We start from the raw sequence: 15907 nt of genomic DNA, 5'->3' as shown, positions 1-15907 counted from the left end.
ATGCAGGACGATGAAAAGTTATTTGAAGTATATATATATATATATATATATATATATATATATATATATATATATATATATATATATATATATATAAACAATGGTGCAAATAGCGCTGCTACCTAGATAACAAGACTGGTATAATTTTAAATAAAAAGTTCAACAACACTTCCCCTATTCAGGGGGCTGCTAGAAAGGTCCTCTCGTGTGGACTCTATTTCAAAAGTCCAATTAGATAAAATATACAGAATGGTAGAACCCAGCGCCTTCTGTGTTGTGCAAACTCCAAGTGGAAATTAAATAATAATATGCGTACCGCATCCCATGTAAATATCAAGCGTGTAGTTTATATCGTATTTCTACTGATGCCGGTTTTCAAGCTTTCCCACTGACTCCGTGGACGGTCCGTATGAAAATCAGAAGAATACCACAGAATAGTGTAATATTGCCAGCATATATGAAGGTGTGCATAGATTAATTTCGGGTGTGATTAGTGGTTGTGCCTTTAAATAAATGGTGCACCCAGTGTCACAATTGAATGACCGTGAAAAAGTGCCCACCGCCTAAGGTAGTATAAAAATAAGTACCCTCAGGACTTGCAAAACTTGCATGTAGAGGTGTTTTTAAAGGTTCTTCTCCTGAGGTTCATGTTGGGGACCCTTAGAGATAAAATAGAGTCTCCCGGAGACGGGAAGAAAAGCCCATAGTGTAGTATTTTTGAAAGTTTAATACGAACAAAAACATATAAAACACATATAAAACATAAGGATTGGACCCGTACAATATAAAAAAAATAAGATTTTACTTACCGATAAATCTATTTCTCGTAGTCCGTAGTGGATGCTGGGACTCCGTCAGGACCATGGGGATTAGCGGCTCCGCAGGAGACAGGGCACAAAAATAAAAGCTTTAGGACTAGGTGGTGTGCACTGGCTCCTCCCCCTATGACCCTCCTCCAAGCCTCAGTTAGGATACTGTGCCCGGACGAGCGTACACAATAAGGAAGGATTTTGAATCCCGGGTAAGACTCATACCAGCCACACCAATCACACCGTACAACCTGTGATCTGAACCCAGTTAACAGTATGACAAACGTAGGAGCCTCTGAACAGACGGCTCACAACAATAACAACCCGATTTTTTTGTAACAATAACTATGTACAAGTATTGCAGACAATCCGCACTTGGGATGGGCGCCCAGCATCCACTACGGACTACGAGAAATAGATTTATCGGTAAGTAAAATCTTATTTTCTCTGACGTCCTAGTGGATGCTGGGACTCCGTCAGGACCATGGGGATTATACCAAAGCTCCCAAACGGGCGGGAGAGTGCGGATGACTCTGCAGCACCGAATGAGAGAACTCCAGGTCCTCTTTAGCCAGGGTATCAAATTTGTAGAATTTTACAAACGTGTTCTCCCCCGACCACGTAGCTGCTCGGCAGAGTTGTAATGCCGAGACCCCTCGGGCAGCCGCCCAAGATGAGCCCACCTTCCTTGTGGAATGGGCCTTTATAGATTTAGGCTGTGGCAGGCCTGCCACAGAATGTGCAAGTTGAATTGTGCTACAAATCCAACGAGCAATCGTCTGCTTAGAAGCAGGAGCACCCAGCTTGTTGGGTGCATACAGTATAAACAGCGAGTCAGATTTTCTGACTCCAGCTGTCCTTGAAATATATATTTTCAATGCCCTGACAACGTCCAGCAACTTGGAATCCTCCAAATCGCTAGTAGCCGCAGGCACCACAATAGGCTGGTTCAGGTGAAACGCTGAAACCACCTTAGGCAGAAACTAAGGACGCGTCCGCAGTTCTGCCCTGTCCGAATGGAAAATCAGATATGGGCTTTTATACGATAAAGCCGCCAATTCTGACACTCTCCTGGCTGAAGCCAGGGCCAGTAGCATGGTTACTTTCCATGTAAGATATTTCAAATCCACCGATTTGAGTGGCTCAAACCAATGGGATTCGAGAAAATCCAAAACTACATTAAGATCCCACGGAGCCACTGGGGGCACAACCGGGGGCTGTATATGTAGTACTCCTTTTACAAAAGTCTGGACTTCAGGAACTGAAGCCAATTCTTTCTGGAAAAAAATCGACAGGGCCGAAATTTGAACCTTAATGGACCCTAATTTGAGGCCCATAGACAATCCTGTTTGCAGGAAATGTAGGAATCGACCCAGTTGAAATTCCTCCGTCGGGGCCTTCCTGGCCTCACACCACGCAACATATTTTCTCCAAATGCGGTGATAATGTTGTGCAGTCACCTCCTTCCTGGCTTTTACCAGGGTAGGGATGACCTCTTCCGGAATGCCTTTTTCCCTTAGAATTCGGCGTTCAACCGCCATGCCGTCAAACGCAGCCGCGGTAAGTCTTGGAATAGACACGGTCCCTGCTGAAGCAGGTCCCGTCTTAGAGGTAGAGGCCACGGATCTTCCGTGAGCATCTCCTGAAGTTCCGGGTACCAAGTTCTTCTTGGCCAATCCGGAGCCACGAGTATCGTTCTTACTCCCCTTTGCCGTATAATTCTCAGTACTTTTGGTATGAGAGGCAGAGGAGGAAACACATACACTGACTGGAACACCCACAGTGTTACCAGAGCGTCCACAGCTATTGCCTGAGGGTCTCTTGACCTGGCGCAATACCTGTCCAGTTTTTTGTTGAGGCGGGACGCCATCATATCCACCTTTGGTTTTTCCCAACGGTTCACAATCATGTGGAAGACTTCTGGATGAAGTCCCCACTCTCCCGGGTGTAGATCGTGTCTGCTGAGGAAGTCCGCTTCCCAGTTGTCCACTCCCGGAATGAACACTGCTGACAGTGCTATCACATGATCTTCCGCCCAGCGAAGAATCCTTGCAGCTTCTGCCATTGCCCTCCTGCTTCTTGTGCCGCCCTGTCTGTTTACGTGGGCGACTGCCGTGATGTTGTCCGACTGGATCAACACCGGCTGACCCTGAAGCAGGGGTTTTGCCAGGTTTAGAGCATTGTAAATCGCTCTTAGCTCCAGTATATTTATGTGAAGAGACATCTCCAGGCTTGACCACACTCCCTGGAAGTTTCTTCCCTGTGTGACCGCTCCCCAGCCTCTCAGACTGGCATCCGTGGTCACCAGGACCCAGTCCTGGAGACAGTTATCCGCTGATGCATCTGCAGATGCGATCCGGACCATTTGTCCAGCAGATCCCACTGAAAAGTTCGTGCGTGGAATCTGCCGAATGGAATCGCTTCGTAAGAAGCCACCATTTTTCCCAGGACTCTTGTGCATTGATGCACAAACACTTTTCCTGGTTTTAGGAGGTTCCTGACAAGTTCGGATAACTCCCTGGCTTTCTCCTCCGGAAGAAACACCTTTTTCTGAACCGTGTCCAGAATCATTCCCAGGAACAGCAGACGTGTCGTCGGGGTCAATTGAGATTTTGGAAAATTCAGAATCCACCCGTGCTGTTGCAGCACTACTTGGGTTAGTGCTACTACGTCCTCCAGCTGTTCTCTGGACCTTGCCCTTATCAGGAGATCGTCCAAGTAAGGGATAATTAATACGCTTTTTCTTCGCAGAAGAAACATCATTTCGGCCATTACCTTGGTAAAGACCCGAGGTGCCGTGGACAATCCAAACGGCAGCGTCTGAAACTGATAATGACAGTTTTGCACCACGAACCTGAGGTACCCTTGATGTGAAGGGCAAATTGGGACATGCAGGTAAGCATCCTTGATGTCCAGGGACACCATAAAGTCCCCTTCTTCCAGATTCGCTATCACTGCTCTGAGTGACTCCATCTTGAACTTGAATTTTTGTATGTACAGGTTCAAAGATTTCAGATTTAGAATAGGTCTTACCGAGCCGTCCGGCGTCGGTACCACAAATAGTGTGGAATAATACCCCTTTCCCTGTTGTAGGAGGGGTACCTTGACTATCACCTGCTGAGAATACAGCTTGTGAATGGCTTCCAATACCGTCGCCCTGTCTGAGGGAGACGTTGGCAGAGCAGACTTTAGGAACCGGCGAGGGGGAGACTTCTCGAATTCCAACCTGTAACCCTGAGATACTACCTGCAGGATCCAGGGGTCCACCTGTGAGTGAGCCCACTGTGCGCTGAAATTCTTGAGTCGACCCCCACCGCCCCTGAGTCCGCTTGTAAAGCCCCAACGTCATGCTGAGGGCTTTGCAGAAGCCGGGGAGGGCTTCTGCTCCTGGGAGGGAGCTGCTTGGTGCACTCTCTTACCCTTTCCTTTGCCTCGGGGCAGATATGACTGTCCTTTTGCCCGCTTGTTCTTATAGGAACGAAAGGACTGCGGCTGAAAAGACGGTGTCTTTTTCTGTTGGGAGGGGACCTGAGGTAAAAAGGTGGATTTCCCGGCTGTTGCCGTGGCCACCAAATCCGATAGACCGACCCCAAATAATTCCTCCCCTTTATACGGCAATACTTCCATATGCCGTTTGGAATCCGCATCACCTGACCACTGTCGCGTCCATAAACTTCTTCTGGCAGATATGGACATCGCACTTACTCTCGATGCCAGAGTGCAAATATCCCTCTGAGCATCTCGCATATAAAGAAAAGCATCCTTTAATTGCTCTATAGTCAATAAAATACTGTCCCTATCCAGGGTATCAATATTTTCAGTCAGGGAATCCGACCAAACCACCCCAGCACTGCACATCCATGCTGAGGCGATGGCTGGTCGCAGTATAACACCAGTATGAGTGTATATACTTTTCAGGGTAGTTTCCAGCCTCCTATCAGCTGGATCCTTGAGGGCGGCCGTTTCAGGAGACGGTAACGCCACTTGTTTTGATAAGCGTGCGAGTGCCTTATCCACCCTAGGGGGTGTTTCCCAGCGCGCCCTAACCTCTGGCGGGAAAGGATATAATGCCAATAACTTCTTTGAAATTAGCAGTTTTTTATCGGGGTTAACCCACGCTTCATCACACACTTCATTCAATTCCTCTGATTCAGGAAAAACTACAGGTAGTTTTTTCAGACCCCACATAATACCCCTTTTTGTGGTACTTGCAGTATCAGAGATATGCAAAGCCTCCTTCATTGCCGTGATCATATAACGTGTGGCCCTACTGGAAAATACGTTTGTTTCTTCACCGTCGACACTAGATTCGGTGTCCGTGTCTGGGTCTGTGTCGACTGACTGAGGTAAAGGGCGTTTTATAGCCCCTGACGGTGTCTGAGACGCCTGGACAGGTACTAACTGGTTTGCCGGCCGTCTCATGTCGTCAACTGATTTTTGTAACGTGCTGACATTATCACGTAATTCCATAAACAAAGCCATCCATTCCGGTGTCGACTCCCTAGGGGGTGACATCACCATTACCGGCAATTGCTCCGCCTCCACACCAACATCGTCCTCATACATGTCGACACACACGTACCGACACACAGCAGACACACAGGGAATGCTCTTATCGAAGACAGGACCCCACTAGCCCTTTGGGGAGACAGAGGGAGAGTTTGCCAGCACACACCCAAGCGCTATAAATATATAGGAACAACCCTACAGAAGTGTTGTTTCCTTTATAGCAGCTTAATATATCAATATCGCCAAAAAAGTGCCCCCCCTCTCTGTTTTTTTACCCTGTTTCTGTAGTGCAGTGCAGGGGAGAGTCCTGGGAGCCTTCCTCGCAGCGGAGCTGTGCAGGAAAATGGCGCTGTGTGCTGAGGAGATAGGACCCGCCCCCTATTTCGGCGGGCTCTTCTCCCGGTGTTTGTGAGACCTGGCAGGGGTTAAATACATCCATATAGCCCCAGGGGCTATATGTGATGTATTTTTAGCCAGAACAAGGTATTATCATTGCTGCCCAGGGCGCCCCCCCCCCAGCGCCCTGCACCCTCAGTGACCGCTGGTGTGAAGTGTGCTGACAACAATGGCGCACAGCTGCAGTGCTGTGCGCTACCTCATGAAGACTGAAAAGTCTTCTGCCGCCGGTTTCTGGACCTCTTCACTTTTCGGCATCTGCAAGGGGGTCGGCGGCGCGGCTCCGGGACCGGACTCCATGGCTGGGCCTGTGTTCGATCCCTCTGGAGCTAATGGTGTCCAGTAGCCTAAGAAGCCAATCCATCCTGCACGCAGGTGAGTTCACTTCTTCTCCCCTAAGTCCCTCGTTGCAGTGAGCCTGTTGCCAGCAGGACTCACTGAAAATAAAAAACCTAATAACTTTTTCTAAGCAGCTCTTTAGGAGAGCCACCTAGATTGCACCCTGCTCGGACGGGCACAAAAATCTAACTGAGGCTTGGAGGAGGGTCATAGGGGGAGGAGCCAGTGCACACCACCTAGTCCTAAAGCTTTTATTTTTGTGCCCTGTCTCCTGCGGAGCCGCTAATCCCCATGGTCCTGACGGAGTCCCAGCATCCACTAGGACGTCAGAGAAATTATAAAAGCTTATCTGTAATCCTTTCAGAGGAGTGGATCATCTACCCAACGCGTTTCGTCCTTTTGATAATTTTCTAGGACTTCATCAAGGGGTAATTAGGGAGGCTCTGCATGGTCAGAGTATTTATAGGAAAGTGACCACTAGTTTGTACTGGTCAGTGCGTATGTGCGGGATGTTTTCCCGCACTTTCGAGTGTGTACACGCGGGAGTTGACCGTTCTCGCGAGAATAACAGTGCTAATCCCGTTCTCGGCACGTCCCGCGCATGCGCGAGAACGTGGAGTGCAGCGATTGCGGTCTCGGACCCTGCGCATACGCAAGTGGGTCCGGACGTGGGATGGACGACCGTTTCCCCATCGCGCATGCGCGGCAACTTAGTATAACAATGGATGACAGGTCTGTTCATATTAATGGAAGAGGGATGTCTTTCATTCCGATAAGACGGCGCCATCTTTCTGTAGCCCAGCATACAGATGGGAGTATGACATTTAACAGTAACCGTAACATACAAATAATGGGAACATGAATGGTTATGAATAATGACATATTCGTATGTGATGGTATATTCTAAGATACACCTATATGATAAATAAACTGATATAGGATTTCAATATATGATTACATTAAGCATATAAATTAACATGAGGACAAGAAGAGAGACAAAAAAAAAGGAAAATAATAAATGGAGAAGAATAACAGGATAAATATACACTATCTCTGTCAGTGAATTGTCAGTGAAATGTACTAGAACTGGGACATTGCCTATATCAGAAATAAACATTTGGACTATTTTGAATTAAAAAGGTATATATTCTATTGGTGGTAGATCTTGGTGATTGATATTACTACAAAATCATGAAATGAAAGAATCTCGGGAGGAATAGAAAGTTCTTGTTCTGATTCCAACTAGTCAGAGAAAGGGAGCAAGTTCATAGTAATCATTTAGACCATTTGGCATGAGAGAGTGTTCAAACTATGAATCCAATACATTTCTCTCCTGGCAAGTCTATTTTCCCTTTCATGCGGTATGACATGTCCAATAGGTTTAAAGCTTAATTCAGATGCATTGCCATGATGGTGTTCATTGAAGAGTCTCGGTATCGTATGGTTTAGTACCTTGTTTTTGATAGATCAAACGTGCTCTTGGATTCTTATTTTCAAGGGTCTCTTTGTCTTTCCAATGTATTTTAGACCACAACTGCATTCTAAAAGGTAGATTACATTGGTGGTGGAGCAGTTCATAATTTCTTTTATAGTATGTGTTTTGGTGAGATCAGCGTTAGTGAAGCGTTTGGTATCTTTGTGTGTATATTTGCAGATGCAACAAGTGGTTGCATTTGAAGAAGCCTTTGATTTCAGATTTCCAGGTGGGTTCTTTCCTCCTAGAGGTTGGCTTCAGCATACTGGGTGCTAATATCTCTTTTAAATTCCGAGCTCTTCTAAAGATAATCTTAGGTTTATCCGGTAATAAATCCCTAAGAATATTATCCATTTTCAGTATATTCCAGTGTTTGTTCAGAGTTCTTTTGATATAATCTTCTCCTCCGTTATATGTAGTAATGAAGTCTAGATTTTTGTTTTCGGCATTTTTTACTTTTGTATGTCAGAAGTTTGCTCCTTGCTGTATCGTGAGTTTTTCTTTGTGCCCTGTCTATAATATCTGCAGGGTATCCTCTTTCTATGAATCTCTTTGAATATAAATCCAATTGTTGTTCCAGGTCGTTGCTTCTGCTACAATTTCTTTTGATACGGCAGAATTGCGAATAAGGGATGTTAGTCTTCCAGCTATTCAGATGTCTACTCTTGAAGTGCAAGTAGCTGTTTTTATCCTCCTCTTTCACAGTTCTTTGTTATTATCCGTCCGTAATCCGCCGTTAACACTAGATCCAGATATTCTATTTCACTCTCGTTCATCTTGTAAGTGAATGAGAGATTGTACTCATTGTGTCCGATATATTCCATAAAATCCATAAACGTTATGTTGTCTCCTTGCCATATAATAAGGATATCGTCTATGTACCTTTGGTATAGAACGATGTTATTCTTAAATGGGTTATTCTGGTATATATTTGTCGTTTCCCAGCTGCCCATGTGAAGGTTCGCGAAGCTTGGCGCGAACACTATTCCCATAGCGGTTCCACACGTTTGAAGAAAAAAAATTATCAAGAAACTTAAAACAATTATGTTTAAGAATGAATTCTATTAGTGTACATATGAAGTCCCTATGTTCAGATGTTAGACTGTAATCTTGAAGAAGGTATTCCCTACATGATTGTATTCCTTTCTTATGGATAATGGTGGTGTACAGAGATTGTACGTCAATCGTGACCCATCTATAGTTCTCTTTCCAGGGGAAGGATTCGAGCTTTTGTAACAATTGTTTTGTATTCATTTTTTATTTCACTGGCAAAAAGCAGCTCCCCACACAAGCACAATGAGCTTCACGAGATCTCACAAAGGTGGCACTAGGACACAAATTTGTAAAAAATTTTTAATGATGAGGGTATTAGAAATGATATCTCTATTATTAACTTAGATAATGAATTCTGGGATTTGGAAAAACTACTAGTCTAGGAAACCAAAGTTTGGTGGGATATAGCTGGCCTCGAACAATACATTAAGGTCAATCGTATACCACGGGGGCTGAGAATTACTAAAACCTCATCCTTTGGCCTTGATAAACACAGAGTTCATTCAAAGTTGGGATAAGATCTTACATGACTGTTCCCTTAAACTCATAGAGTTAATTATCACAGAAAAGAAGAAGGAACTTACTAGTATAGAAACCGAATTGAAAAATAAGGATTTAACATTGGAACCCCTGAAAAACAATGAGGATTTTAAAATTAATGAGAATGTTTTATGTAAGAAACTAGAGAGAGTGGAAAAGGAGGTTATTAATAGGAAAGAGAAAAAATTCTGCAGAGATAAAATGGATTATACCAACAATCGAATTAAGCTCTGGAATAAAAAGGTTGACAGGAGTATCAGAAGAAATACACATCAATATCAGGAACAAAAGGGACGAATGGACAACAATACCATTCAAACCACAAAGGCAACACTGGCAGAAGGCTAACCTTACTAGATCTAATGGAATTATACAAGAAACAGATTCACACCATTAAATCGTCTCAATTCCGAGACAGACAGCGATTTTTTTATCACCAAGTACTCCACACTGGAGGGACCGCTACAAAAAAACACACTATCAAAGAAAGTGTACATACGGCTTCACCCTTGAAAAGACCCTCAAGAGAGGAAGAAGAGGAAGACGAGCAGGAAAACCAAAACGTGAAAAAAAGGAACAGATATTAACATCGGAGATAGAACTAAAAGAAAAAGGTATCTTCAATTGATCTAGCAAAGTACTCAAAAACTCAGAAATTACATTATTAAGTAAGGGGTTATCATTCGCCACAGCAGCTAAACCTAATAATTTTCAACTTTTCATAGATCTAAGCAAATATATAAGAAAACTCACATTACAAAGACACTTCACAAAGAAGACAGTCACACAGACCATACCCCCTGAGGCCATACCAAACAAATCAGGGCTCAAGAAAGGATCCAAGTATTATCCCCTTGAGTCCAAAAGCAGCCAGATTGAAATGTTCTTCGAGTTGGTGAAGAAGGATTTATGCAAAGATGATTTACCCATTAAGATCAAAACCAATTTGACGAACTTTGAGAAAAATGCCATCAAAAGTATTAAAGAAGATACCTCCATTGTCTTAAAACAGGCAGATAAAGGAGGGGGTCTTGTGATCTTGAACCGTGCAGACTATGAAAAGGAAGCAATTAGATTACTTAGCGATGAAAATTTCTACAGGAAATTAGAGGGAGATCCTACATTGGAATTTATATCTGAACTCAGAGAGGTACTTTTGGAAGCATTAAAAAAGGGAATTGTTACCAAGGACGAATACCAGTATATGGTTAGTAATTATCCAGTTATCCCAGTTTTTTACTTCCTCCCAAAGATACATAAAAATCTGAAAAATCCGCCTGGTCGACCTATTGTCGCGGGCATAGATTCGCTAACAGCAGCAATCTCTGAGTATGTAGAGATCTTTTTGCACAAATACGTCGTTTCCCTGGAATCGTATGTCAACGATACCACAGCAATTTTACAAAAGCTCGAATCCTTTCCCTTGAAAGAGAACTATAGATGGGTCACGATTGACGTACAATCTCTGTACACCACCATTATCCATAAGAAAGGAATACAATCATGTAGGGAATACCTTCTTCAAGATTACAGTCTAACATCTGAACATAGGGACTTCATATGTACACTAATAGAATTCATTCTTAAACATAATTATTTTAAGTTTCTTGATAATTTTTTTCTCCAAACTTGTGGGACCGCTATGGGAACAGTGTTCGCGCCAAGCTTCGCGAACCTTCACATGGGCAGCTGGGAAACGACAAATATATACCAGAATAACCCATTTAAGAATAACATCATTCTATACCAAACGTACATAGACGATATCCTTATTATATGGCAAGGAGACAACATAACGTTTATGGATTTTATGGAATACATCAGACACAATGAGTACAATCTCTCATTCACTTACAAGATGAACGAGAGTGAAATAGAATATCTGGATCTAGTGTTAACGGCGGATTACGGACGGATAATAACGAACTATGTGAAAGAGGAGGATAAAAACAGCTACTTGCACTTCAAGAGCGGACATCTGAATAGCTGGAAGACTAACATCCCTTATTCGCAATTCTGCCGTATCAAAAGAAATTGTATCAGAAGCAACAATTGGATTTATATTCAAAGAGATTCATAGAAAGAGGATACCCTGCAGATATTATAGACAGGGCACAAAGAAAAACTCACGACACAGCAAGGAGCGAACTTCTGACATACAAAAGTAAAAAGAATGCCGAAAACAAAAATCTAGACTTCATTACTACATATAACGGAGGAGAAGATTATATCAAAAGAACTCTGAACAAACACTGGAATATACTGAAAATGGATAATATTCTTAGGGATTTATTACCGGATAAACCTAAGATTATCTTTAGAAGAGCTCGGAACTTAAAAGAGATATTAGCACCCAGTATGCTGAAGCCAACTTCTAGGAGGAAAGAACCCACCTGGAAATATGAAATTAAAGGCTTCTTCAAATGCAACCACTGTTGCATCTGCAAATATACACACAAAGACACCAAACGCTTCACTAACTCTGATCTCACCAAAACACATACTATAAAAGAAATGATGAACTGCTCCACCACCAATGTAATCTACCTTTTAGAATGCAGTTGTGGTCTAAAATACATTGGAAAGACAAAGAGACCCTTGAAAATAAGAATCCAAGAGCACGTTCGATCAAAAACAAGGTACTAAACCATACGATACCGAGACACTTCAATGAACACCATCATGGCAATCCATCTGAATTAAGCTTTAAACCTATTGAACATGTCATACCGCATGAAAGGGGTGGAGACCTGGAAAATAGACTTGCCAGGAGAGAAATGTATTGGATTCATAGTTTGAACACTCTCATGCCAAATGGTCTAAATGATTACTATGAACTTGCTCCCTTTCTCTGACTAGTTGGAATCAGAACAAGAACTTTTCATTCCTCCCGAGATTCTTTCATTTCATTTCATTTCATGATTTTGTAGTAATATCAATCACCAAGATCTACCACCAATAGAATATATACCTTTTTAATTCAAAATAGTCCAAATGTTTATTTCTGATATAGGCAATGTCCCAAGTTCTCGCGCATGCGCGGGACGTGCCGAGAATGGGATTAGCACTGTTATTTTCGCGAGAACGGTCAACTCCCGCGTGTGCACACTCGAAAGTGCGGGAAAACATCCCGCACATGCGCACTGACCAGTACAAACTAGTGGTCACTTTCCTATGAATACTCTGACCATGCAGAGCCTCCCTAATTACCCCTTGATGAAGTCTTAGAAAATTATCAAAAGGACGAAACGCGTTGGGTAGATGATCCACTCCTCTGAAAGGATTCCAGATAAGCTTTTATAATTTTTTATATTGTACAGGTCCAATCCTTATGTTTTATATGTGTTTTATATGTTTTTGTTCGTATTAAACTTTCAAAAATACTACACTATGGGCTTTTCTTCCCGTCTCCGGGAGACTATTTTATCTCTAAGGGTCCCCAACATGAACCTCAGGAGAAGAACCTTTAAAGACACCTCTACATGCAAGTTTTGCAAGTCCTGAGGGTACTTATTTTTATACTACCTTAGGCGGTGGGCACTTTTTCACGGTCATTCAATTGTGACACTGGGTGCACCATTTATTTAAAGGCACAACCACTAATCACACCCGAAATTAATCTATGCACACCTACATATATGCTGGCAATATTACACTATTCTATCCTATTTTCATACGGACCGTCCACGGAGTCAGTGGGAAAGCTTGAAAACCAGCATCAGGAGAAATACGATATAAACTACACGCTTGATATTTACATGGGATGCGGTACGCATATTATTTAATTTCCACTTGGAGTTTGCACAAAACAGAAGGCGCTGGGTTCTACCATTCTATATATATATATATATATATATATATATATATATATATATACACACACACACACATACATACATACATACATACAGGAACAAATGGGCGGCACTCAGAGCATTCTTTATAATAGAGCACATTTCCAAAAGTTAAAAACTATAGAAATGATCCCTGAAAGATAGTATAGGTCTCTGCCTGCGGGAGGTCACCACGAGCTAAGGATATCTGAGAATGGAGCTGTGAGTGCCGGGTCACACTGTGTTTTATATATAGCTCAGCGACCAAGACAACAAACAGTAAGCATTGTGAGATGATGTGATCCTATAACAGAATTATGTTCCAAAGGAGAGAGGGCAAAAAAACTAAAATTTTCATTTAAAGGCATAATAAATTTATTTGGTGTTTCTTACCTATATGGGGATTATAAGCATCTGTGGCTCTCGTATATCTCGGGGTGTCTTCCTCCAGTAATCGATTCTGTAACATTATAGGGGGGGCTTCATTTTCAATGCCTTCCAATCGCCTGGCAATTCTCTCCTTTCTAGAACAGGAGAAGTTCATCAAGCCTGTACCCTCTTCAATCTAATAAACAGGAACGACCCTGCCAAGCACACAGCACCTACCTCTTCATCTCTGAGACTGCTTTCCTGCTGGGCTCAAAGAGTTTTCTTAATTCTGAAACTAAAGTGAAAGAAAAACGTTACTACACATAGAACACAAATCAAATAGCCATCCCACCCTGCCAAAAATAAACAGACATTGGAATAATAAACATAATCCCTGCACCGTTAAACAATTTTGCATAAATTGGGGCTATACCAAACAATAGTTCTTAACAAATGTTGATTTAAAGTTTGATATTAAGAATATCTTTAATGGTTAAATCAGGTCAGTAATTTTCATTATAAGAAGGAATGACTGTCATACATGTAAAGACTTAAGTAAATCCCGATTTGATCAGTCACAATATGGCTTGTTGCTAAAAGATCAACTTATTCAGCTGCACAAACCAGGAACTATTAGGAAGTAATACAGGGGTTATTTTGTACACGTCAGTAAAGGTTATCTTTGTGGTTCTATGGCTGGTAAGAAAGCCTGGTGGGAATTTTTTTTTTTTTATCTCCCCACATACATGATATACACTTTACTGGTTCCCCCAGGCTCCTTGTACCATTCAGAATATATTTCCATTGGATATCATATACTAAGAACCACTGAAATGAATGGAAACAGGTTATTATATGGAGATAAAGGTTAACCAATTCAGGGTGTTTGTAATTTACATCCATTAACTTTCTCCTCTATCAATTCAAGAACATAATGAAAGGTTTTTGGGAACTACCTGCTCTCTAGATTATTTCCAGGATCCTTTAGAGAAACAGTATAGGAAAATTACATTGAAAATGGGACAAAAGTGCCTCTTACCACAAATAAGAAACCATGCAGCTTTACCTACTGCAGTGCCTTAATGGAAAAAGAGGAGGAGGGGGACAAGCACCATGTAGAGCTACCATCATTTCAACAAATGAGGCTCATTATTTAACTTTGATCCCACTTTTTAATTTAAACCTGTAAAACCTTGCAGCAAAAAAAACATGTGAGCAACAACTGGGAACAGTAACTCCATACTTCTGTAAAGTAACTAGGAAATAAACTATCCACATGGATAGAAGAGACTTCCAGGTTTCCATATCTCACAGTTTCCATGACGTGTGTCGTTGCTGTAATATTAACCTGCTGGCACAGCACCAGGCACCAACTCCAGCCTTTCCATAATAACCAAGTTCTAAGGCATTATTATGGTGCTAGATTTAGAGCATTTACATTTAAACTCTCCTTTACACCTTTAAATTATATGAACAGACATCTCAAGTATGCTATAAACTGGTTTGTCTGTCTCTATAAGAAACATTCTATAAATATTTTAAGTTACAGAAATTCCCTACCTTTAGGAAGTACAGCAAATAAATGTGCATCAATGTCGTTTGAGCCTTTTTCCAAATCTCCAAGGACTCCACAGCCAAAATTATTCTGAAAACTTATGTAAGGAAGAAAAAATAAAATTAATCCAAAATCCAGTGCTTTAAATATACTTTTTAATGCTTATAAATAGCATTCGTAACAATTTTTGCAGTTTAAAAAATATGTAAATTGTACATCTTTGATAAATGCTTCGAACAATTATATTGTAACCGCATTCATATAATTAGAAGTTATATTTGATTATAGCCTGTAGGTGGCAGCGTTGCTATTGAGTTATGTCTTGTCCATCCCACTGATTAGGTGGCAACACTAATTGTTAGATCCAATGTATTCTAGTAATGGGGAGTAACAAAAACATACCCAATATCCTACATTTTCTCCAGGATATAACTGACTGTAGCCTAATACAAAAGGAACATGACCCTTTATACTGTAATCAAAGGAGTATTGTATATATGGGTGTCGTACGGTATGCCGGCGCTCGTGCTCCCGGCGACCAGCATACCGGCGCCGGGAGCCCGACCGCCGGCATACCGACAGCGTGGCGAGCGCAAAGGAGCCCCTTGCGGGCGCGCCACACTATTTTATTCTCCCTCCAGGGGGGTCGTGGACCCCCACGAGGGAGAATAGTTGTCGGTATGCCGAGTGTCGGGATTCCGGCGCCGGTATACTGTGCGCCGGGATCCCGACATTCGGCATACAGAAGACCACCCGTATATACATCCTTTGTACAGTATCTAACTTTGGTACTGAATCCCAGAAGCAAGATGTACAAGGCCATGCACAAGTGACTGGGCATCTATACGGTACATATATTACTACAGTGCTGTCCCAGGTTTGTTAATGATATAAGCTGGACATCAAATACATATCTTGTAAGCTTGCGAGCAGGGCCTTCCAACCTCTGTGACTGTCAGTTATTATTATTACCCAGTCTTGCTTTTTCACTGTTTGCAATTGTTTTGTTTTTTTATGCTATTATCGTATC

The 15907-nt window shown here is 42.2% G+C and overlaps 1 protein-coding gene across 21 annotated transcripts in view; it reads right to left on the bottom strand.

The window, feature by feature from the left end:
* The window catches only part of SVIL (supervillin), a 381188-nt gene that overhangs the window by 157432 nt on the left and 207849 nt on the right, over positions 1-15907 (bottom strand). For all 21 annotated transcript variants that reach the window (XM_063922042.1, XM_063922039.1, XM_063922044.1 and 18 more), the window contains exons 3-5: positions 14883-14974; positions 13560-13617; positions 13347-13477 (exon numbers count right to left, since the gene is read on the bottom strand). In XM_063922042.1, the coding sequence (XP_063778112.1) occupies positions 13347-13477; positions 13560-13617; positions 14883-14974 (281 nt within the window). The remainder of the gene's footprint in view (positions 1-13346; positions 13478-13559; positions 13618-14882; positions 14975-15907) is intronic.

Source organism: Pseudophryne corroboree, chromosome 5 (genome assembly GCF_028390025.1).
Source record: "Pseudophryne corroboree isolate aPseCor3 chromosome 5, aPseCor3.hap2, whole genome shotgun sequence".
NCBI classification, from domain to species: domain Eukaryota; kingdom Metazoa; phylum Chordata; class Amphibia; order Anura; family Myobatrachidae; genus Pseudophryne; species Pseudophryne corroboree.
Note: the sequence above shows the minus strand (reverse complement) of the source record. Positions and strands in the feature narration are given on the sequence as shown.